At 50.0% G+C, this 23,190-nt stretch overlaps 1 protein-coding gene across 1 annotated transcript in view; it reads right to left on the reverse strand.

Annotated features, from left to right (window-relative positions):
* Positions 1-22,891, reverse strand: part of EXT1 (exostosin glycosyltransferase 1) — a 170,105-nt gene extending 147,214 nt beyond the window's left edge. The window contains exon 1 of the mRNA XM_040546935.1: positions 21,644-22,891. Coding sequence (XP_040402869.1) covers positions 21,644-22,608 — 965 coding nt within the window. The 5' untranslated portion in view covers positions 22,609-22,891. The remainder of the gene's footprint in view (positions 1-21,643) is intronic.
* Between the last annotated feature and the right edge of the window lie 299 nt (positions 22,892-23,190).

Raw genomic sequence — 23,190 nt, forward strand, 5'->3', positions numbered from 1 at the left:
CCCCAGACACAAAAACTACCCCCCACACAGAAAAATTCAGAAGCTGCCTGGCATAACACATTCCAGCACCTTGGAGTATGCCTGTTCACACACAGGGGACACATTTGCCCATTTAACTTTGACAGAAGAAATCTCAGATTGGGTGAAAGTTTTTTATTTTTAAAACCATCCACATGGTTTCTTGCACTGATGCCCAACACAAGCAGAAGAAAGAATACGAGAAGGTCCCTTAGCTTTATGCTCATGGATATACACGCCCCTCACCCATTCCTCATGTGGTCCCGTTCACCATTTGGCCACCAATTTCCTTTCTGGTTTCTTTGTTTTGAAGGTATTTCTCACGAAAAATCTGAAACTACTAATGCCCTTTCACGCACTTCCCCTATACTGTATCTTACAGATACTAAATAGCAACACCTTTCACCTGTTAAGCACAGTGCATGTTTTTAAATAAGGAGGAAAAAAAAACCTGGTGAACTAATCAAAACCACAAGCACAGCATAGGAGAATTCGTATTCAAGATGTTCCTGGATGAAGTTCAGCGTATTAGATCACACTTTCCTGCAAAAGTGTTTTTATTTATCTAGACTTTGCCACAACAATAAATCAAATCCATACAAAGCCAGAAAGCATCAGAGATGCCATTATCTTCGACAGACTTGCATTGGGAGTGAACATGACTTGCAGTACCCAGAGGAAAGAGAGAAAAGTGCTGAAAATAAGATATTAAGAGCCAAATTAATTGGTGACATAAGCAGGTAAAAGTACATTGAGTGAAATGGAGTTGCTCATGTCTGCAATGAATAAAACCATAAGCATTTAGCACTTTCTTCCTCGAGTCTTTGTTTAAACAAATCTGAATTTATTAGTCTTCTGCTGAATAAATATGATAAATTCTTATTGAAATTATCCTCCGGTGAGCAGCAATAAATACTAGGCAATATTCTTTCAAGTGATCCATTATTTAATCTGGCTAGGAACAACTCCAGGTTTCCTGCATGTGCAGACAAAAGTTAGCTTCAGTGCAATAGGCAAGTGTAGATCAGGGCTAGTTTAGGGAGGAGCAGGGAAACCTTCCCAAGCTCAAGAACAAATGGAGCAACTCAGACGTCCCTCCTCGATGGAGTTCATACAGGAACAATACAGAACATTTCCATACATAATTTACAAGCTCCTACGAAATGCTAGAGGTCAACACTTTCAGGGTGTAATTTAACAGAGAAAGCGTGCACCGCATATCGGATCAGCCTGCGCAATGTTAAAAAAAAAAAAAAAAGTGGAGTAAGAACACAGACATTATGTGTCATCAGGAAGAAAAAAGTCACTGCTTGTCAAACTGAGCATCCAAACACACACAGGCACACACACAAACTGTCTCCACAAAGGAGAAAAACATATTTTAAAACCATCCCACCATTTGTGCTCCGTTACACAAACACACATCTCCAGATTACTCAGCGCTTCCCAGTGTCCTCCAGCTGAGGCATTTAACAAACAGAGGTGTCGTGAGACACTTTCAAGCATTGCTGCTTAATACTAGAGGAGGTAAAACCCTTTTGATGTTTCAGCCTCAGGAAGTTCAGAGGTCAGGCTGCTCGCCTAATTTGCTCTCTTATACAAAGATTCAAAGCAGGAAATGCCTCGTCTTTTAAACCTTCCCTCGAAGATATCATTTATGGTGAAGTTTTAACCACCATTAACTGTTTGGCACAGCAGTGCGCTGCACTGCATCCCAGGGACAGGAGCACATGGAGGCTGCAAGTCCCCCTGGCCTTGCGATGCCCACAGCACCACTGCAAGACCCGCTGCTAAGTTGAACCACACTAGATTCTTTGTAAAAATACAATATAAAGTAAACCACCCGAGCACATAATGGAAAATTTGCATAATAGCAGGAAGACAGAAAAGACTGGTTAAATTAAGTGATTACATACATCTGTCTAAGCTCTCCAACGAAGGGACACGAGACAAACTCTATTCTGCTGGTTTTACGCTGGTTTCAGGAGATGACATGGCACCTGAGCTACATTAGGACAGCCTGGCAGATAGCTGGTTCAGCACAAACCCTGCAGGATCTGCGTCAACTCATCAGACTTTGGGGATTTTTTTTTTAAGGAAATGTGAATCAGTGGAGCACAGCAGATGCATGTTTTGCTGGATGGTGCCTGTGCTGCACCACCCGGTGCTGGGAGCTCTCAAACTCGGTTTATTTGACTGCTGAATGGAGGTGCCAGACACAAATGCCTCCACGCCAGCAACCCTCCACTTTGACATGGATGTGCTTTAAGCCAGGTGAGCACCTCCACTTCACGTTTGTTTTCACGATCTGGCTGCCTCAAGGAGGTTTACGGTTTGTATCTCGAATTAAAAAACGAGGGTAACCTTCTCACCGCCCAAATCAAAACAGCGTAACCCTGCTTCTAGCAAACACAGGAGGAAACAAACTGAGCTGGGAGGGAAGAAAAAGCTCCTGCACAGAGAGTTGCTGCCGCTTTGCAAATTCTTAATTCTCTTCCTCCTTCCATCCTCAGGCTTTCACACACAATGTTTATCTTCTATTCCAGGAGCCTTAAACAGGGAAAACCATCATTAGCACATAATCTGGGCCAATATATGACACCGAGTAGCCCTAAATCTCCTAAAGCCCTTCAAAGGAAGAAAACCCAGCAAGCCAAAGTTCAGCCAGCTCTGCAGCACTGCGTTTTATTTATACCTATCTCGGGACCGTGGTGACCATCGCTGGCTCCTGGAAGCTCATGCTGCTCCTCAGGATGCCCAGCAGAGCTGGTGCCCACCCGGCAGGGCAGAGGCCACCCCACAAACCCTGCCACTGCTGGACCAGCGATGCTTTTGCACAGCGAGCAGCACAGACCTTCGTGTATGTGGTCGGGGAGGCTGCTGACCAAGAGCATCGCTGATCTCTCAATGTTCTCATTACCGCAGGGGCTTAGTGTTCAAAGTAAAGTGTGTGTTGATTTAATTTTTTCTAAACCACTCTTATATTATAGCAGATTATTTCGGGGTCTTCTTCCCATAGCTCCAAATATTAAAAGATCCAGGAACTAACTTTAACTCCTAAGAAAGAAACTGATAAGCATAAAAAGAAATGGGTCGGACAACAGCTTTGTCTATACCAAAGGAACTAGTGCAGTGCCTGCAGCTTCCAGCTCTTCGCTTTGGCTTTCCACTGAAACGCCACGGGCAGCGCTCTTGTCCACTCGTTGCTGTATCTCACAGGCCCCTGCAGTCCACCGCTATTTGCCTGTGAGAGAGCAGCAACCGAGAGCACCCGCTGCCAGAGGACACCTGCTGCCTCGATGCGGTCCCTCCGTACAGACACCTCCATGTGACAGAAGTGACCTGCTCCTTTCCTCCACTTCTCGCCAAGACGACACACAGAAAAAGCACCTATGCGGGGACGTCACGCCGGGAGCACTCTGGCATTCCCCCCCCCCCCCCCTTCCTCCCATTTGTCTTTTTTCCCCTGAGTATCCTCACCCAGGAGCTGTAAGGGAAAGCGGATACAAGAATACGCCATTGTCATTAATGAATTGGCTCAGTCATGCCGTTAACAGCCCCATTTAATTGTACAGTACTATTTGCTTGGCAGCTTCTCCCACTATAATGGAATAACAATCCACTGCACTGTCCCGAATGAACTACCAGGGCTCAGTTTACCATGTCGTTTTATTCTCCACACCAACCACCCAAAATATTATCCACTTGATTCCTACTGCGCTCTCATTAAGCAAATAGTCGAGACCAGAGCAGTCCGTGTCCATTTCAGCTTTCATGACCAACCCACGGGCATGAGGTCAAATAAAGAAATATTACTGCATGGGGATTAAACCAGCAGTGTCCTCATCATGGGCAAATCTGTCATGAATCTTGGGGTGAGGTGTCCAAGCTGCTTTTGTTGTTTGTAGCAGAGAAATGAAGTCTAGATTATCTATGCATCCAGTCCATCCACAATAAGACTCATAGAATGGTTCGGGTTGGAAGGGACCTTAAATATCATCTAGTCCTACCTCCTGCCACGGGCAGGGACACCTCCCACTAGATCAGGTTGCCCAAAGCCCATCCAGCCCAGCCTCAGACCATCAGGCACTGCCTTCCTTCCTCACCACCTCACTGTCGATTACCTCCCAGCACTTGACAACCAGTCTGCCCAGAAAAATTCTAGTCTTTCATCGTAACTAACCACAAATGCCACTTGCGAACGGCTCTGGTTGTGGCCACAGAAAGATGACACGTCTCTTGAAGAATGACCTCGGAAATACCCCATGGCACGTTCCTGGCAGGCAGGGACAGCCTGGGGCCCCCGAGCCAAACCCGGCTGTGCCCACCCTGACCACGGCCACCACTGCTGTGCTCCGACCCTGTGAAAGGGAGCATCACACACCTCTAAAGGAGTACCAAAACCCCACGTCAAGCAAGAGAAGTAGCTCCATGGGATACCTTTTATCTGAGGCTCACAAAGCACTTGCAAAAATCCACTATCCCCATTCTGCAAAGAAACAGCAAAATTACTCAACCAAAAGAGCTGGAGAAAACAAAACCCGGGGCTCTGCTTCCTACACCACACTGCACTACAGACTTCTTTCTTTCTTTCTTTACTTTGGTGCTATCTCTATAAGATAGTAAAAACTATTTTCCCCTTTTTACCAGATAGGCATTATTTTAAAATATTGCATTTCTGAAAATACATTTTCTTTTCTTTCATTTCAGACCCCGTGGACTTCTTTTCTCTGCTAATTGACCCTCCCAGCTTCATGAGAATCAATGGAGCTGCACGGGTGCCTGCACAACGAGCTGCCCCTGTTAACAGGCCACCATGGACTCCAGCCCCGATCCTACTGGGAATCCATAACAGCAGCTGCTCCCATTGGCTTCAGCAGGAGCAGAAAACCTCCTCCGAGCAGAGGAAAGCGATCCTATAGAACAGGAGATGATTAGCAGAAACTCAGATGGAACTGTTCCTCTGCTCCCACAGACAAGAAATACTTGTAATTTCCAGCTATTTAAATGCAATGAGGTCAGAGTCGATGAGAAAGGTCTGGTACAATTGATCCCAGAATGAGGAAACAATAACACTTTGGAACCGATATGGATTTTTTTTTAAACAACAGTGTAACAGGGTATGCTGCAAAAATAGCAGAAACTGATAAATATAGAAGACCTGTCTTCCACTGAAGAGCCGAGTGCTGGAGTCTCTATTTATGCGTACATTACCAGCAATGCCATGCACTGTATCAAATTACAGCACGATTTTCAATTTAGTGCATGCAATTCCTCCCCGCTACCCCCATGAGTCTCATGAGGAATCACAGTTAAGCACAGCAGAAGAAAAAAAAAACAACAACACACACCTTTGGCTACAAATGCAATTGTCTTGCCTTATGACAGGAAGCTTTCGTTTACAGCCCAAAGCATTCACACACAGATAACTGGAAAAGATTGGTTTCTACCTCCCCACACTTTAAATATTTGCCTAAGCCATCCCCGTCCCCTCCCTTTCAGTAGTTGATAAGACAGCTACCGTCACCATCCTGCTATTGCTAAACATTTAGGCTCAGCTATTGATAAAAACCAGAATGGTGAATAAGGATGGAAAGGGCAACTGCAGTCAGAACCGTGAGTTTCGATTCCTGTGCTGCACAGGCTCCCTGGGCAACCCTGGGGAGCTGGCTCAGGCTGCGAGCTCCCAAAACACAACACTGATGGCAGTGCTGGCTTCAGGGCTCCCCAGCCTCCTGCCCGGCCCAGCCCAGCTGTGTGCTCGAGGATGCTGCAACAAAAAAAAACCTAGAGAGTAAATAAATAAAACCATCAGGTTTCCCCATTTCGGGAAAAAAAAAAAAAAAAAAAAAAAAACATAAATCAGTTCTCCAGACTGACATGCATCGTGGTCAAAAAGATCTGGGCTGACCCAGTGAGTGCAATGTGTGCACAAGGGAACGACCTCCCAGCAAATGTAAATCCCTGATACCCAACCTCTTATGTCCCCAAACCACAGCCACAGCCTTCCAAATGCCCCATCCTTTCAGAGCTGGGTGGGGACGACAACACGTAGGGACTGAAAAGCGCCAGGCCAGGGTGAGTGGGCCAAGCAGGGATGTGCTGTGCTGCACGCTGAGGGCTTGGGGGATATTGGTTTTATTGGGGTTTTGTTTTGTTGGTTGTTTTTTCTAAGAAAGCAACGGGGTAATTAGAGAAAATGCAGGACTTGATACTCTGTGTTACACAAATATCAGCCACAGTCCACGCTGATGACATGATTGAGGTGGGCAGCTTCAAGGCAGCAGGGAATGTCTGGACATGAGTTGAGTTGTGCCATTAAAGGAAGGCTCCAGAAATAAGCAGAGGCTTCTCCATCTGAGAGCAGTGGCAAAAAAAAAAAAAAAAAAAAAAGCTTCTCTCACCCTTGCCATAGGCTTAGTCCAAAGATTTAAAGCAAAAAGCTACGAGTGAAGCTAAGGACCGCAATTAATCTATCATAAGGTATGTAAGGCAACTGATCCTGGTTCATCAACATGAAGGATTTTTCCTAAAACTTTCCCTCCTCTGATGGAGACCAGGATTCAACTCGCCTAGCCCTGGATGGCAGACCCCTGCCAGCCTTACCTGGCCTCCCCTGGGGACACCAAGGCACTGCCCCTGTCCTCCACCACAGCCTCCTCCAAGGGCTCGCTCCTCCGTGGTCATCCTCCGGCCTACACCAACATGCTCGTTAATACCCACGTGCGCCCTGCCAGTCACCGGCAGCCCCAAATGGATTAGGATCTGGTGTGAGCTCACAAATCACACTTCCCTTGACTAGGGCTTCAGAAACCAATTCCCAACCAGAGGTCACACACCCAGCCCCCCCAGATGGGGTTACCTCTCCCCTGGGGGGGTCAGAGCAAACTAACAGAGCACCAGTGGCTTCCTCTTCAAGTCTTTCGGGCTTCCCATTCAGCCCCGGGCTCTCAATTTCTGGGCAGCACAGCTGAATACAAAACGGCTGCAGCTGCAGGCTTGTTGGAGCCCTCATCCTTCCGGGCCTGAAATCGAGAACCTGGCAAGGAAGTTCCCAGTATAAAAAAGACAGGGAAAGAGTCCAGCGGAGGGCCACAAAGATGATACGGGGCCTGGAGCATCTTCCCTATGAGGAAAGGCTGGGAGACCTGGGTCTGTTCAGCCTTGAGAAGAGAAGACTGAGAGGGGATCTTACCACTGTTTACAAATATCTTAAGTGTGGGAGATGGAGGGATTCGGCCAACCTCTTTTCAGTGGTTTGTGGGGACAGGACAAGGGGCAGTGGCCACAAAATGGAGCACAGGAAGTTCCGCACCAACATGCGAAAGAACTTCTTCACGGTGAGGGTGACGGAGCACTGGAACAGGCTGCCCAGGGAGGTTGTGGGGTCTCCTTCTCTGGAGATGTTCACGGCCCGTCTGGACGCCTACCTGGGCAGCCTGCTCTAGGGAACCTGCTTTGACAGGGGGGCTGGACCCGATGATCTCGAGGTCCCTTCCAACCCCTACAATTCTGTGATTCTGTTCCCCGCGTGACAGGCTGGAGAAGCGATGAGATCCCCTCTCCTGGCGGCTCTACCACAGGGGCTCAGCTGCCAGCTCCACCTGCCCACTCCCAAGGCAAAAGCGTGCAATACTTTGAAGTGGAGGGTTTAAGTACCCGGGAGCAGAGCTCTTCAATGCATTGCACTTTCTACAAAGAGTCCCCCAGGTGACTCAAGGTGCCCAACGTGAGTTCAAGACAGCTCTTTCTTCCCTCCCTTTTCCACCCTGCTTGTCTTCACAGGTCCACGTTTGTAACAATGGAAGAGTTTGAGTTAAAGTGTCATCTACATAAAGGTTGCCTGGATACTTCGAAGACGAGTGCCACAGAATGTGTGCAAATAACAGGATTTCACTTTATGTCACGTTTAAAAGAAAATGCACCCAGCGTTACCACTTTATAGGCAATGAGAAAGAGAATAAATAAGAGAGGCCGTGTCACACTGATGGCACGACTGAAGATAACAGCTTGGGGGGGTTCCCCCATACACTGGTGAAGTAAAACCCATTTACTCTGGAGACATGAGGAGGTTAAATCAGAAGCTACATCAACTTTTAACTATAATTCTGTTGTTGTGAATGCAAAGCAACGCTGGTCTCAGAGCATTTTGTAGATATTAATTAATTAAGGACCAGCACACTTTCCAGGGAGATATCTGCAAAGCAATACCCCAGAAAGAAAATAAAGGAAGATGCATTCCAGACCTCTGATGGAAACTAAGTGGAACATAACATAGTATGGGAGGGGGTCAAACATCCCGGACCACTTGACTTGTAAATGGAACTGGATTCTGCAGCCTCTGACACCCACGGCACATTTAGCTCACGCGTGACACGAGGCTGTGCTGCAAAGAGACAAGTTTCCACATCGGCCTCCATCTGGCAGGCGCCAAGCTGCTCCGAGCCAAGCCGTGCCATCTCTCTCAGTGAGGGTATCGCCCAGCAATTCGGTGCATGCTCCCAACCCTGTTGTTCCCGAGCGTCGTGGAAGAACAAAAGCAGCTGCTAATCAAGATGCAAAATTACAAGGCTCGCCCCGCAGAGAGAAAGCAATACCGAAGTCGTAGCTGCTTTTGAGGAGGCTACAATTCACAGAAAAGCTGAGAGTAGCTGAGAGCTACCTCCTCTTCTATTGCTCTAATTGTGCAAATGAGAATAGGGCCTAAGACAACGTATTGCAAAGCACACCTGAGTTGAAGGCGCCTTGCAGCCCTGCAGCTTTTAGCTTTCATCACAAACACATGACATTTTGGTCATTACTATTTTAAAGAAAAATAAACAGGCTCAGACTGAGTTTTCTAAAAGGATTTCCCCCCCATATTTTACCTTTAGAACAGTCACAAACCATTAGCACATCCCACTTTAATATCTAATTGGCGTAAATGATCCAGTTCCACTTTTTCCCAGGAAAAACAACACCCAGGAGCAGGTTGACATTGCGCACCAGACCCTGCAACACCCCAGGAGCACATTACACCACCAGCAGCAGAACCACTCGCTGCAGGAGCACTGCCCCATCTGCTGCTCCTCGCCCTGGGTGCTGGACCCAGGCTTGGTGGCGGATGCCATCGCAGGCAGACGTCACCTCCTCTCCAGGGGACACGCAGCTGAGAACCAGCAAGGAGGATGCTCAAGAGACCCAGTCCCTTGGGAGCAGACACGATGCAGGGGCAGTTCACAAAATCCCCCAGCCCAGCTAGTGTTTGGTGGTGGAAAGTGTTTTTGCAGGGTTACAGCAAGGCAAAGCGAAGCAAAAGGGCACACAGAAACTTTGACCTTTACTCCTCATTGTCATGGTCTACAGATTTCTCCCCCCTACTTTACCAAAGCTTTCAAGTAAAACCCATTGTCTGGAAGGGAAATTTTCCGAAAGGAACACTAAAAGCATCTTCCCCAGCCCTGAAGATAGGCCAGCGCCTTCTCCTGTGCACGTGCTCCCACTGACTTGCACCCTTCCCCGAGGATTTTAAAACCCTATGATGCTCTCCTAACCTGGAGAGGGGCTAAAGCCATACAAAGAGACCCTTTATCTTACAAACTGAGCAAAATGAGGCAGAAACAAGCTCATTCTTAGGCTTATAAAACCAGCCTTTACAGATAATTATGTTTTATTACTCTTCATTTTATGAGGATTGTGTTATACAAAACAAATACCAGATGCCTATTTGTTTCATTGGGGGGGAAGGGGGGAGGGATGAATCTCCACGAGCACTGCCGTAAGCAGCACTGCTTTTAATTAAACACAATAAACGCATAAAAATTAATACTCTTTGAAACCAGCAGGTAGGAAGCAGATGCATGAACTGGTGCTGCTGAAAGACCCTCTTGCCCCTGAGCTCCCACGGCAAGAAGAGCCAGCCCCCAGCCTAACACACAGGGCCTCGAGCCAGTGCTCTTTGAGCTAGGCTCTTTAGATGTGAATTTTTCTGAAAAAAAAAAATAACTAGCTCCACAGACAACCAAAAGCTTAAAAAAAGGAGGGTGAGGAATTTAATGTTACTGCTGCTAAAATGACACACAGACTCAACCAAGAAAACCCATGTTTAACAAAAAAACAACAACAACAACAACAAAACAGCCAAGTAGCTTAAAAATGAGGCTGTGAGCTCAAACGATGGCAGAGGAGAAGGCAAGGAGGTGTAAAGGGATTTCTGGCAACCTTAAAACAAAGCTACCAGCCAAAGTGGCGGCGCTGACACTCCAAAGTGGGAGGGATTCCTCAGCTCTTCGCTCGCTAGACTCAACAGTCTCCCAGAAGCGTGCAGGACCAAACCCCACGCCTGGGACCAGGAACGTGCATCCGAAACACGGGGAAGACAACTGGAGGGAGGCACACAGAGCACGCACAAACACAAAAGCAAGAATTGGACACAGCTCCTCAAGGAAAATAAAAGACATCCAACTTCTCAGCAACAGCCAGATGTCAGTGATCCACCCCCGCGGAGGCACCGCTAGGAAATCCACTTCCTCTTTTCAATGGTGGTTTCCTTTTTCACTTTAATTGCATTAAGATCCAATCGTGGGGGGACAATAGACTCTTCTTTCTTAAGGCCACTGCCAGCCCTGTGCTGTCGGTCCAGTTTTCAGCATCGTGCCCAATACAGCTTTAATGTTAACATCCTGCAAACACAATTCCAGTCTGTAATAGGATCTCATTCCAGGGGAATCTTCTCCTAGAAATATATATGTATTTTTTAAATAGAGGGATTTTAAAGGCATGTTGCAGCAGCAAATGCCAGATACATAACAGAGGAACGGTTTCCACGTTGACCTGTTCATTTCCAGGTTTCCCCATGCTGTAATTATTGATACAGAGGATGAGGCTCCTCTCTTATCCTCTACCAGTGCCTATTCTCAACCTAAGCTTCTTCCTAATGAAGTTTGTTTACAAATATTCATTACATTCCACACTTTATTAGCCCAGCCAGTTAATTGTACGACCACAGTACCACAAAACGCAATTATAGCAATCAGTGCATTGATTATAGTGAAAGACGGTCATCCTGCGAATAAAGGTGAAGTAAACGAGGCATTGTTATAACCAGTAACCAAACTGCCAGAGCAATCTGGGACCACACCACTACCTCTAAATCCTCGGCTCTCCAGTTCTAGACACATGCAACACAGATCTCCCTTCTAATTATTTGAGCATGACCCATGGCAGAAAGATTTTCATTAAAAATGAAAGAAATTGTTCTGTTTTTTTTTTTTGCTAAAAAGGATTATTACAGGCCACCAGGAATGGCTAACAGAACAAAAGCTGAAAACTTGTTTTCATTAAAGTTTGCAGATTTTTCTAAGCCCAAAGCCAAAGGACACAAGTCCTAATTGCTGCATTTGTTATTATTATTGTTATTATTATTTTGGCTTGCAGCAGCAGGAACCAAAGTGGCTATCAGAAGGCTGGAGGTGGTGACGAAGAGTCCTGCGAAGGCTGTTAGGTACAAGATGCAATCATTTTTCAACGCTTTGAGAACAAACGCTTCAGAGCAGGAGCAGGAACCTGCTGCCCATCACTAGGTTGGGAGCAGGCATTGGGAGCTCTGCACCAAGAGACACATGGGGAGTTTAACGAAGCCCTTCGGAGAGCTGTGATTTTCTCTGCTCCAAGGGAACGAGCACCTCCTGTGCAGCACTGCAATGTGGCACACCTGCAGAAGGCATTTTTGAAGAATCACATCTAAGACTTTATTATTTGTGCCTGCACCACGGGCTCCGGTGCATCCCTGACCTCTTCCACGAGCCCCAGCAGCTCACCTGCTGTGACGGCTCACACTTTCCCTCCACCACTTCATCCTTGGCTCTTGAACCAACAGCCGTGAAAAGTAAGGGGGGAGCAGGAAGAGCGTGCTCAGGAGAAGGAAAAAGAGAGAAGAGATGAGATTTGGGGCTGCAAAAGTCAACTTGACAGAGGGATCTGGCAAGAGCTGACATACAGCAAGCCGGAGATGAAAGCACAGAGCGCGGGGCTCGCAGTGTGCTCACTGAAAGGGTGGCACGATTCTCACAAGGAAAACACATTTTTGACACCTCCTCAAAAGCACTCCCATAAAGGAGCCATCTATCAACCCAGCGCTGCTAAATTTACCCCGATTTCGTCTTTTTGACAAATATGCATAAAAGCTGCTTGAGACACGTGGCCAATCCAAACCTAAACCAAAATGTTTTTTGAAACGTGTCTTAAATTGATCCACGTGCCAAAGCCAGCCATGCAGCCCGAGAACACGCCAAGCAGTCAAGGGAAAGCTCACAGAAGCCTGCACGAAGATTTGCAGAGCTGTATTTGAAAAACCAGCTGGGGAAGGGAGAGAGCAAAACGAACAACTGCCTGAACTACTTCCCCACCTTCAAGAAAATGTCACCTTTAAATCCCTGCCTGTTCCACCCACCTTGCTGCCATCAGATTTTTATTACCCCTTCTTTGGAGCAATTCTCTGGCACTTAGCATGCAGGAGCCGTACGCGGGAATAGATCCTGCTGCCACAGATAATGCGGTTCTAAGGGAAACCCATCAATTGTTAATGGCCATGCAAATTGTTGAAACTAGAGAGTTATTCACAGTTATCTCACTGTGATTTGGTAAGTGTCCATGCCCGATGTGATCACTCACTTGATATATTATTCCATTACAACTCAAGTAGTAGCCTTACCTTTCAGTTTTAGGGGGGAAAAGAAAGCGTGAGAGAGGACGGGAGGGTGGAGGGCTGTTATTTGTTTTAAATTATTTTAAACAGCCATACAAACCTTTTCGTGTGAGGGTTTCACAGTACCCTAATTCTCTCCCTGAGACTACAGCCGTGCCTTCCTGCAACGCTTAAACCCCCCCCCCAGAGCAGAAACTGAAGTTTAGCATGCAATTTCAGACCCTGATCTTGCAAAGCACCTTCTTACATTTCAGCCGTGCACACGGCTCCACATCCTCTGTGGCACTGTATCTTCAGGCTGCAGATCGCACGGTTTTACATTTTCTGATCAGGGTTTTCTCCTGCTTATGCAAAACTTTGCTGCCATTCAATAAGCTATATGCATTATGGATTTGAGGAAATGCCTTCGCTCTCTTGCAGCACCAACTTACCGATTATTAATTTTCAGCTTTATTGCAGCTCCAACATATTAGATGCCTTTTTTTTTTTTTGTGCTTCCTGCCTGAGATTTATTACTTTCAGCAAAGTGCAGTTTGTTTTTTGATTTTGTTTGTTCGTTTTTAAACAGCCCTTGAGGGGGAAATGTTACTCTTCTTTATTAAGTAATTCTAAAATCGCAGTATACAAAATAAATCCTGTAATTATGTTTCTCACTAGGACTAGATAAATTATATTTAATTAAAAAAATCTGCTAGCACCCAGCACAATGGTTGGTGGCAAATCAAGGAGATGAAACATTTATGTGTTTATCTTCCCACAGCAGCTGATTGAGCCCATGAGCAGGCACACCCAAACAAGCTTTCTCAGATACAAAACCAGACATCAGCACAAAGATTTGTCCTCCCCTTTGGACGAAGGTTCTGACTTCCACAAGCAGCCTCTGATTTCCTCCTTGCGGACTGCAGCAAGTGCAGTTTTGATGGGCTTTTTAGTAGTCACGCTAAACTACCCCATTGCACCAGTAATTCTGGTATTCTGATAAAAGTTTGCCATCGTTTGCAGGGCAAAAAAAAAGGATCAGAAGTAGTCAAGATCTTCTAGGGGAAGGGAAGGAAAGCAGGGTCTGTAATTACGCTTGCCCTATGGGCATGTGAATGAAACTGAGCTCCACTGCCTTAAACCAGCACGCTCAAGGGATGCACCAGCCCTGCTGCTACGGCCAGGGGAACCTTGTCAGCCCGCTCCCAGCACACAAGTCCAGCTGCAAACACAGGAAAAGATGCATTTTGCAGAAGCAGATTTCTTCAGCTTCCCCTCGCCCCGGACTCATGGTCACCCTGCTGTCCACGTTCCTCCTCCCGGCCTGCTGCCGCCGCCTCGGCCCTCTCCGCAGCTCAGCACGCGATGCTCTCCTGGGGCTGACGGCCTTCGGGTCATACAGCATGCTGCCATCACAGGAAACATTTATACCACATATATATACACCATGCTCTTTTTGCAGCCTTGGAGAACTGATCCTTAGCAGGACAGGGTCCCCTCATCTACCCCTGAACCATCGCAGCACGCGTTTTCCCTTCAGCAAGCGCTGCCGGGATGGCTCGGCGCAGCTCTCGGCTCCGTTCAGGAGCTGAGGAGTGATTGATCTCATTGATTTGTGTCAACAGCCTGACATGGCCGCATCGACCGGCGGTAATTTTGGGGGAGGAGCCGGGAAGGGGAGCGAAGACGGCGGCGCTGCCGCTATCATGCCATCCTGCCAGGAGAGAAAATGCGGCTGGAGGTGCTGGAGCAGCCGTCGGCGGGGCCGCACCAGGCCTCAAACCGACAGAAGGGAGCAGGCAGACATTTCACATGACCGTGTTTACAGCAAGCCCACTGCTCGACGCCCAACTGTATAATTATAATCTATTACAATTATGCAAAGAAGTAACACTGCAGAAAGGCCTTCTCATTTCCCATTCTTCGCACTGAATACTTTTGTTTTGCAGCCAATCAACTAAATTAGCCCTAATTCTGTTTCATTCACAAACACAAAGAGTATATTAGAGGAAAAAAAGTGAACAAACAGGAAATTCACTTAGGAACCCGGGAATTATTTCGTTTTCGTGTATTTCTGAACCAGAAACCATCACGGGGAACAAAGTCCACAGCGGTAAGAGCAGCTTCACCACAGGTGCCTTTGGTACAGGCACCAGGATGGGCAGAGATGTCTGGGGGGTCTGAGTGAGGAGAGCCAAAAGGTTCATATATTACAAATGGCCACGCGTCCCCATCTACGAAAACCAAAAAACCCTAAATAAGTTCTTGTGGGGACTGCCACTCACCGGCACAGATAACATCTCCCTCGAACGACCATCACTTTTTATTGGCAAGTCACAATTCAGATGCTGTCTGAGAAGGGGACAGGGTAAATATTAATGAACCGTACTTCAGTTTTACACAGCACTTTCTCTAAAACCCTCTAAAGCAATCTCCAAAAATGCTTATGGGAAGCAAAGCGTTCTTCCCCATTTTGAAGGCAGATGGAAACGCAATGTCTTGGCCAGGGGCAAGGCTGGCCATGGACGGCAGCTGCCCATGGGAGGAGAAGGAGGTCCCATAGCAGCCACCAACAGGACTGCGGGAGCAGTGGGCAGCCTCTCCTACTGCATCGTGAACCAGGAGCCTGGCTCAGCCAGCATAAACACCCCACGGTGCCACCTTCCAGGTCAGCACCTGCTTACCTCCAGATCTGCACCCTCTCCAAGGAGGCAGCACCACAGCACCTGAAAGACTGAGGTTACACCTCAGCAAGAGGGGGGTGGGAGAGCTGAGTGGGGAAAATGCAATGTGTTTACAGAAAATGGCATCTCCTTCCTCTCGTTATTGAGGAGTCCTAACCCCGTGGCTGGCTGAAAGTTATGTTTCCTTACTCCAATACACGATACCATTTCAGAAAGTCACATCCCATTTGGAAAGTCATCTAACTGAACACGCTCACTCTGCTCCTTTCTCCGCAACGCAGCTAGGCACAAAATTTTGCTGAGCGAGGACCTTTATTTCTTGAAGCATTACTTCCCTTTTCTCAAGTGAAACAAACCTCCTCTCTTTTGTTCTCATTTTGGACTCACTCCTTAAGGGAGCGCTCTGGCCAGGACACCCCTATGTCCCAAACTCCCAAGCAACCTGGAAAGCTGCAGGACCTTAACCGTAACCTAAAGTTACGCATTCCTGAGCGCTGAACGCCTCTCCATGCAAGCAGGGACAGGAGGATGCAGCTTGCATCATCCTCCAGCTACAGCCAACTCCTTGGGAAATCAGCCACCCTAGCGGCACGCAGCACATCGCTTAACTTCCTTCGGAGCCAGCTGTCTGTGTACCCACCGACTACTTTGCTCTGGTTAGCAAAACGGTTTGTTTACCAAAGACCACAAAACGCTGTGGATTTGCTGAAAGAAACCTTGCAGCGAGGACGGGAAAACAGTCGCAGGTAATACTCCAGAAATCACCAGATTACCGCGCATTCTCTTGACTCACATCTGTTGAGCAAATAAGCGCTCCGTGCCCACCAGCTTCATTCACTTCCCGCTCACAGATGCCTGCCTTCTGCCTTTCCAGTGGGCTGTTCCCAGGCTGAATATGGGAGAAAAGGATTATTTCCAGCAGTCAAACTCAAACGACTTTCCCAACGCTACGTGGATATGCAATTATACCCATCTTGGAGAGCGCGTTTGTCCTTTTTTCTGATTAAAACGCCGAGGACACATTGCTAAGCCCTTGCTCGAACCAATCCAGGCCAGCAGATGTGCCCCACCAGGCAGGAAGGCAAGGGCATGGCTGGTCTCAGTCGTGGCTGGACAGCAGGCTGCAAACACGGCTTTTGGCTCGGCTTTGCTCGGGGCTCAGAGTGCTTCCAACTCGCCCGTTTGGGGTTTAATTCTGCTAAATGTGAAAACGATGGCTACAACCACTTTTGGGTTCGAGTTCTGTCCTACTGCCAAGCACGGTAATTATTTATCAGTGAATTATCCCAGAATGATTTTCTTCAAAAAGTAAAAGCAGTTTTCACCTACGTTTCTGCCTATAGGAAAAAAGGGGCTGGACCAGCCAGCCATCTACCGCAATTGTCACCGCAGAGCCTCGGATTAGATGCTGGGCAGAAGAGATGCCGAAAAGCCTGGAGCAAGTGATTATAACAACACCTTGCCTCACAAGAAAACGAGTTGAGGTTAGGAAGGAGGCTGGCCACGGGCAGGGTGGCTGCAGCCACTCCACATGTGGACAGCCAGCACCCGCATCCCTTCGGCGCCTTTCGAGGCCGGCAGGCAGCTCTGTCCTCCGTGGGAAGCCGGAGCCTTTCCCCATCTGCATACAAGAATGCTGAGATAGGTACGGAGAGCAGGGGTAAGAAGGCAGTACAGCACATTTCAGGTGCTGGGGAGCACATCGACATTTACCTGCTTCCCGCTCTTTGGAATAAACGCCTTGTGAAAACGGGCAGATTTCCAGTTTCTTGAAAATTGATATTAAAATAAAAAAGCAGTCTGATTGGGACTGGTCTCTGCAGGAGCCAAGATACTCTGGGAAAATGCCCAAGCTCGCTCAGTAGTTCTTGAGCTGCATCCAAGCTCCAGCAGCGGCCTGGTGATATTTAGGATCCGTGGGCCGGTTCCCGTCTCAGTGCAGCTCACCGGATTCGGGAACAGATCTGTCCTGGACATCAGCTACCACAACCGTGGATGACTTCTCAGCCCTGTCCTAAATAGCTGCTAACTCAAAAAACCTTTTAAAGAATTCTGAAAATAACGCTTGAAGTGATTAAAGGGGGCATTTATCTTTATGCTTTAATGCAACACACTGAAGCTCGAGATGCTGAAAACCCAAGAATTTCACCTTTGTTCAGAACATGCACGTACACGCGTGCAACGTCTAGATTATCATCACATGCTCGGCGGGCATGCCTAAGCCTCACTTCGTGTTTTCGTGCCAGTCTTGTGAGCGGCAAACTCATCCCTAGTGTCTGCCACTTCTTTTTTTATATATATGTATTTTATTCCTGGGGGCGAGGAAACAAAACCGAAAGTTGCTTTTCTTCCCAGCCCGTGCTCAGCGCGCATCCCTGTACCCTTTGCCCAGGACACTATTTTCACGGTAGGAGGTGCAGCAGTGGCTGACACGTGTTCCACCAGCAGAGTGCACACCAGGTAAGCCCACAGGGCCCCAGGGATTACCGAAAGCACCCACAACGTGTTCAACCGGGAGTCTTCCCCCAGTGAACCCCCAGCAGCTACCCCGTGTCCTGCCGAGGTGCCGTACACTAGCTGCCCTCCACCACAAGAAAAAAAAATGCTCATCTGCCCAAAACCACATTTTTTTGCTCACTTCCCCCTTTTCTTTCCTCCTTTCTTTGACTCTGCTCATTACCCGTGTCCTCCCCCGCCCGCACCGTTTCATTACCAACACCGACCTCAGCTATCCTGCACAGATAAGAGCAGGGAACACTCGAATGGGCTTCTGATGAGACCTTGCATTTTTGGATACCATCACTGCTGCTCGCTCCATCTTCTGAAGGCAGGGTTGTCCACCCATCAGGGGAAACGCCACAGACAACACTGCTGGCATCCCTAGAAAGATCCTCGTTTTGGTGCGAATCTCTTCTCTGCACCTGGCTTTATTAAAACGCTGCATTCCCCAATTTCTTTCGGTATCCGTAGTCATTTCTATTACCTTCCAAAAAGTAATTATTTGGAACCAGTTAGGCCTGTACATGAATTCTGCCTTTGTTTAAAACACTTTGTACATATGTATATATTTAGACTGACATTAAATATTTAAGAGGCTGTCTTCAAACTTCAGCAGCAGTTTGCCTGCTTAACCCTTCGTGAGGTGGAAAGCTCGGCGCTAAAATCCCACTGAACAGGAGCTCAGCAAGCCCAGCACTGATGACAAAGGCCAACTTCGACGAGCCTAAAACACTGCAGAGAAACCAGGTATTTTCTTTGTTTTCCCTTAAATCCTGTTTGCTAGTAGTCGGATGGTGATAACGCAATTCATTTTTGTCTGCATCAGCTTTATCTGCCGAGATGCGTAACCGGGATGCAAATTAATTAGCTGTAACACACAGACGGATCTCTCAATGCAATTTGGGGACGGAGTTTAATATGCACATGCCCTTCCCACCTTCCTCCCGATGCGGTAAGGCACTCCTGCACTTCCCACAGGTAAGGAGGTCACTGTTCCTGGCTGCTTCAGGTTCCCGGAGGGGAAGGAACGCGTCCTGCAGACCTCGCTCGGACTCGACACCCACCGTGTGCTGCGCCGCAGACGAAGCTCCAGCACGAGTAACTGACGGCGGGCGCTGGTACGGAGGTAAGAGCACACAACCCCACCCCGTCGGCACGAGATTACCGCGTTTTAACATCCGATCGCCTCGTTTACCTGGCTCGGCAAGCCCTCTGCCTCTCGCCACTCGTTCGCACGGCTCTCCAGGGACGGGGCACGAGGGCACTACTCCCCGTCTGTCCTGCGAGGTAGGGTAGCCGCTGCAGCAAGGGAGAAGACTGCCATACACAACTAACTCTACATGGATATGCAACCACACGTACCTTGGAGAACACATTTCATCCTTTTCGTGATTAAAACCTCGAGAACACACCGTTAAACCCGAGCTGAAAAAGCCCTGCCGAAGCAGCTCTGCTTGCGGTTTTCAAGGCCCCACTGAGTGGTGTTCGAGTCAGCACAGGCCCAGCTTCATTTAGAGACACTTCCAAGTGCTACAGCCTTGCTGGTGATCAGATGCTGCTCTGGGCTGAGCGAATAGAGGAGTCTCTTTCAGCGTTCACACGCAGGTTACACATTCACACACAAGCACCTCCACCAGCTGACTAGTTACCCTACCCTCAGGACGTGACCTCGTCAGGTTTTGTAAAGCCAGTTGAGCATCAGGCGCGGTCCGTATCCGAACGGGAGAAAGAGAAAAGGCAGGACACGGGAGAAAGCGGTCCTGGAGAATCAGCAGATGGCATACTTTGCTGTAAATCAGCTCCGAACCACGGGCGCGGAGGGGCAGCAGCACGCTCTGCCAGGTGCTCTCTGGGATCGGACGCGAGGTTAGAGAGCTTCGGCACCCGCACTTGGCTGTTTGCCTGCTCACCTCGGTAGCCCGGCCACAAATTCAGCCTGCCTCAATTCTTCGTGTAATCTTACTTCCTTGGAATCATCATTTTTTCACTTCCTGTCTTAAAAGGTAGCGCCGTGAGGGAATGCTGAAGTCACCAGACACCACCCCGGATACAGCCGCATCTCGGAGCCAGAACGGTTTTTGTGTGAACGAGGGTTGTGTACGCTCTTCCCTACAAAACAAGCTGCAAAGACGTTTTAGGAAGGCCAGGAAATATGGGGAGAGCTGTATCTTTTATTAGGCCAAACGCTGCAACTGGGGAAAAAAGAAGAAAAAATAAGGCTGTACTCACGTCAAACAACCGGCTGGTGTTTGCTTTGTGACAACTTGACAACATACACTCTGCAGAACAGAGCAAACGATCAAGACTCTTCGTATCTGTAAACCAGCTCAAATTACTCCAAGCTCTGCCAGACAACAGCATGACCTGAAAGGCACAGCTGCCAGGTCTGCCTTCTTCTCTGCCACAGCCCGGGTCCCTATAACCGTGCCCTACAGGGCAGCCAAAAGAGCTCCTGGGTCACCAAGAGCGTGAGTCTAGCTTAGCACCTCCGCTGGATTTCTCATCATTTGGTACCTCCGCTGGATTTTTTCTGCACCATTCCATCACTCCATCATCAGTTTCCCAAAAGTGAATGGCATTAAAAGTCTACGAAGTATTTGCATTGCTGTCTTCTCCCCGCTTAGGGGGAATTTACAAGGACGGGAAGGCGAATAGAGTTCACCCAAGAACACACAGCCCTCCTCGTGTTTTGGCGCTGACCCGGCCGATCCCTCTCAAAGCCCTGTGGCTACTTTCGGTGGAGAAACAGGCAGCCAACTGCAAATTTTGACCAGCGTTAATGGCATTGTAGGTTCTCCACCGCTCCTCCCCAGGAGTATTTTCCCACCCACGTTCACTATGCATTGCAAACCCCTTCCTCTAGCCCTCGGCAGCTCCGCGGTGCGAGGCTGCTCTGTTTTAATTCAGCGCCTGGCTCCCGCAACACGGAACACATTCCCATGCTAAAAACTTCGCGTACATCCACTCTGCAGGAAATGTACTGGTGGTCAGCATTTAAACGGGCTGCAAACAGCTTCATCAGCACCGTGGTTCTCTGGAGGTAATTCCCAGGAAGCGATTTTCCCGGCAGCTCTTTGTACAAACCTGAAAAGCGTACTGGAAAGGTAACACCACAGCAACCTGACGGCGCCAGCAAATAAAAACAAGCATCGGGGAAAGCCAAGAGCGAGAGCGCTAAGGGAAAACGTGAGCTGTGCTCACACCACGGACGCGTTCCCTCACATACAAAAATCAGGAACTCGAACACGGGGCATTCACACAGAGAGCTTCTCTTTCTCCTCCTCGCTCCTCTGATGTTGTATCAGCTCGAGCCAAGGGGAAACCAGCCCGCGAGGCAAGTTGCTGCCTCGGGCAAACCCCCCGGGGAAACCACCCGGGCAGCAGGCAGCGCTTTCGGACACCGTCCCAACCGCCGCTCTCGCCAACTGCAGCCCTCCTCAAACTTTGTCTCGGGCAGAGCATTTACCCGGAGAGGCAGGACGGGGAGGCGGGGTAGCACCAGGTGCCCGAGCATCCTCCAGCAGCATCCTCACCCGCCGAGCCGAGGGCGCCAGCGCTCCGCCGGTCCCCAGGCGACGCGAGCCGCAGCCGCGTCCCCCGTGGCCGCTTCCACCACCTCCCTCCCCGCTCCCCGACCCGAGGCATCGCCCAGGGCCAGCCAGAGGGGTACGTCGAGACTCTCCTCTGTCCCGAGGGCAGCCACCGGCGCTCGGGAGCGCGCCCTCGGGCGCCGTGGCCCCGGAGCCGCGCGCGCGAGGCGGGGGCAGCGCTCACTTACTTCTCGTATTCGGCGTTGTCTCTATCGCAACGCGAATCCTTGTGCTTTTGCCAGTCTTTGCCATGCTTGCAGGTGGTCAAGAGGACAACATCCTCTCCGTTATGGACGTGATATAAGGCATTCCTGGTGTCTGACCCTATCCCTGTCAGGTACCTTTTCCCCTTGAATACCAACATGTACTTCCTGAGAGGAGGGATGGTGTTAAACCTCAAAAATCCCTTCTCCCCTCCTGTCCTAGGATGATCCTTAGAAAAGAGCGGAATAGAAACATCAAAATTGGGTCTGAAGTTTTCAGTACTGATGCTGGCTTTGGCCAGCATGGCCTGGCCGATGTCGAAGCCCACGTCCTCGGTGTAGTCGGGCCAGGTGCCGGAATATAAATTAAAAATCAAGTGATTTCTACCGTTGTTCCACAAGTGGAGGCTCTGCACTTTGGAGCGGAGGTTGTGCACGTACTGCGGGGAGAGCTGGTCCCGGTCCAGCGTGTCCAGGCTGAGGACGAAGAGACACGCCTGGCTGGGGTCGGAGGTGTAGAAGCGGGAGCCCTCGACGGCCGCCAGCACGTTCTGGTAGCTCTCGGCGATCTTCTCCCCCTTCTGCTGCGGGTACACGTAGACCTTGAAGCCGTTTTTCTGGCAAAGGGCGAAGTCGAAGCAGGACTCCATGCGGCACCGCCGCCCGCGGTACAGCCCGGCGCTGCCGTCCCGCCGCTGCCGGGGCGAGACCCGGCCGCCGCCGCCGCCCCCCGCGTCGCCCCCCGCGGCCCCCTCCGGCTCCGCGAAGGGCCGGAGGGCGTCGGGGAAGCGGGGCCAGGGCCGCTCGCTGCCGGGCCGCGGGGCAGCCCCATGCCGGCCGGCGGGCGGCGGGGCGCGGGCCGCCCGCAGCTGCACGCCTCCGAGGTAGAGCAGCAGGGCGAGACAGGTGGCGGCGGAGAGCAGCGTCAAGTAGCGTTTTTTGGCCTGCATGTGGCCGCCGGGGGGTCCGGGGGGCTGCGGAGGAAGGCTGCGGGGGCGGCCCCACTTCTCCGGGCGCCGCTCTCAGCTCCTCCGCCGCTCCGCCATCTTCTCCTCGCCGCCGCCGCCGCCGGCCGCTTCCAGCTCCCCTCGCCCGCCTCCTCCGCTCGGCGCCGTTCCCCAAGCCGCGGGCTGGGGCCGCGCATGTGGGCGACCGCCCGCCCGGACCTCCTCGCCGCCGGGCTCTCAGCGGCGGGCGGCAGCGGGCCGGCGGCGGCCCGGCGGGGCGCCCCGCATGCACTCAGGGGCCGGCCCCCCGCGCGGGGCGGGCACCGGGGCAGCCCCGCTCCCGCCTTCGCGGCGCTGCGCTCCGCCACGCTCCCTCCCCTTCCTCCTCCTCCTCCTCCTCCTCCTCCTGCTGCTGCTGCTGCTGCTGCTGCTGCAGCTCCTGCTGCCGGCGGCGGGGCGCTCACAGCCTGACGAAGCCCTGCATCGCCCCGAGCTGCCCTCCGCGGAACGGCGGCGGGGACCGGCGGCAGCCCCCCGCTCCTCCTCTCGCTCCTCCTGCTCTTCCTCCTCCTCCTCCTCCTCCTC

Source organism: Cygnus olor, chromosome 2 (genome assembly GCF_009769625.2).
Source record: "Cygnus olor isolate bCygOlo1 chromosome 2, bCygOlo1.pri.v2, whole genome shotgun sequence".
Taxonomy (NCBI): domain Eukaryota; kingdom Metazoa; phylum Chordata; class Aves; order Anseriformes; family Anatidae; genus Cygnus; species Cygnus olor.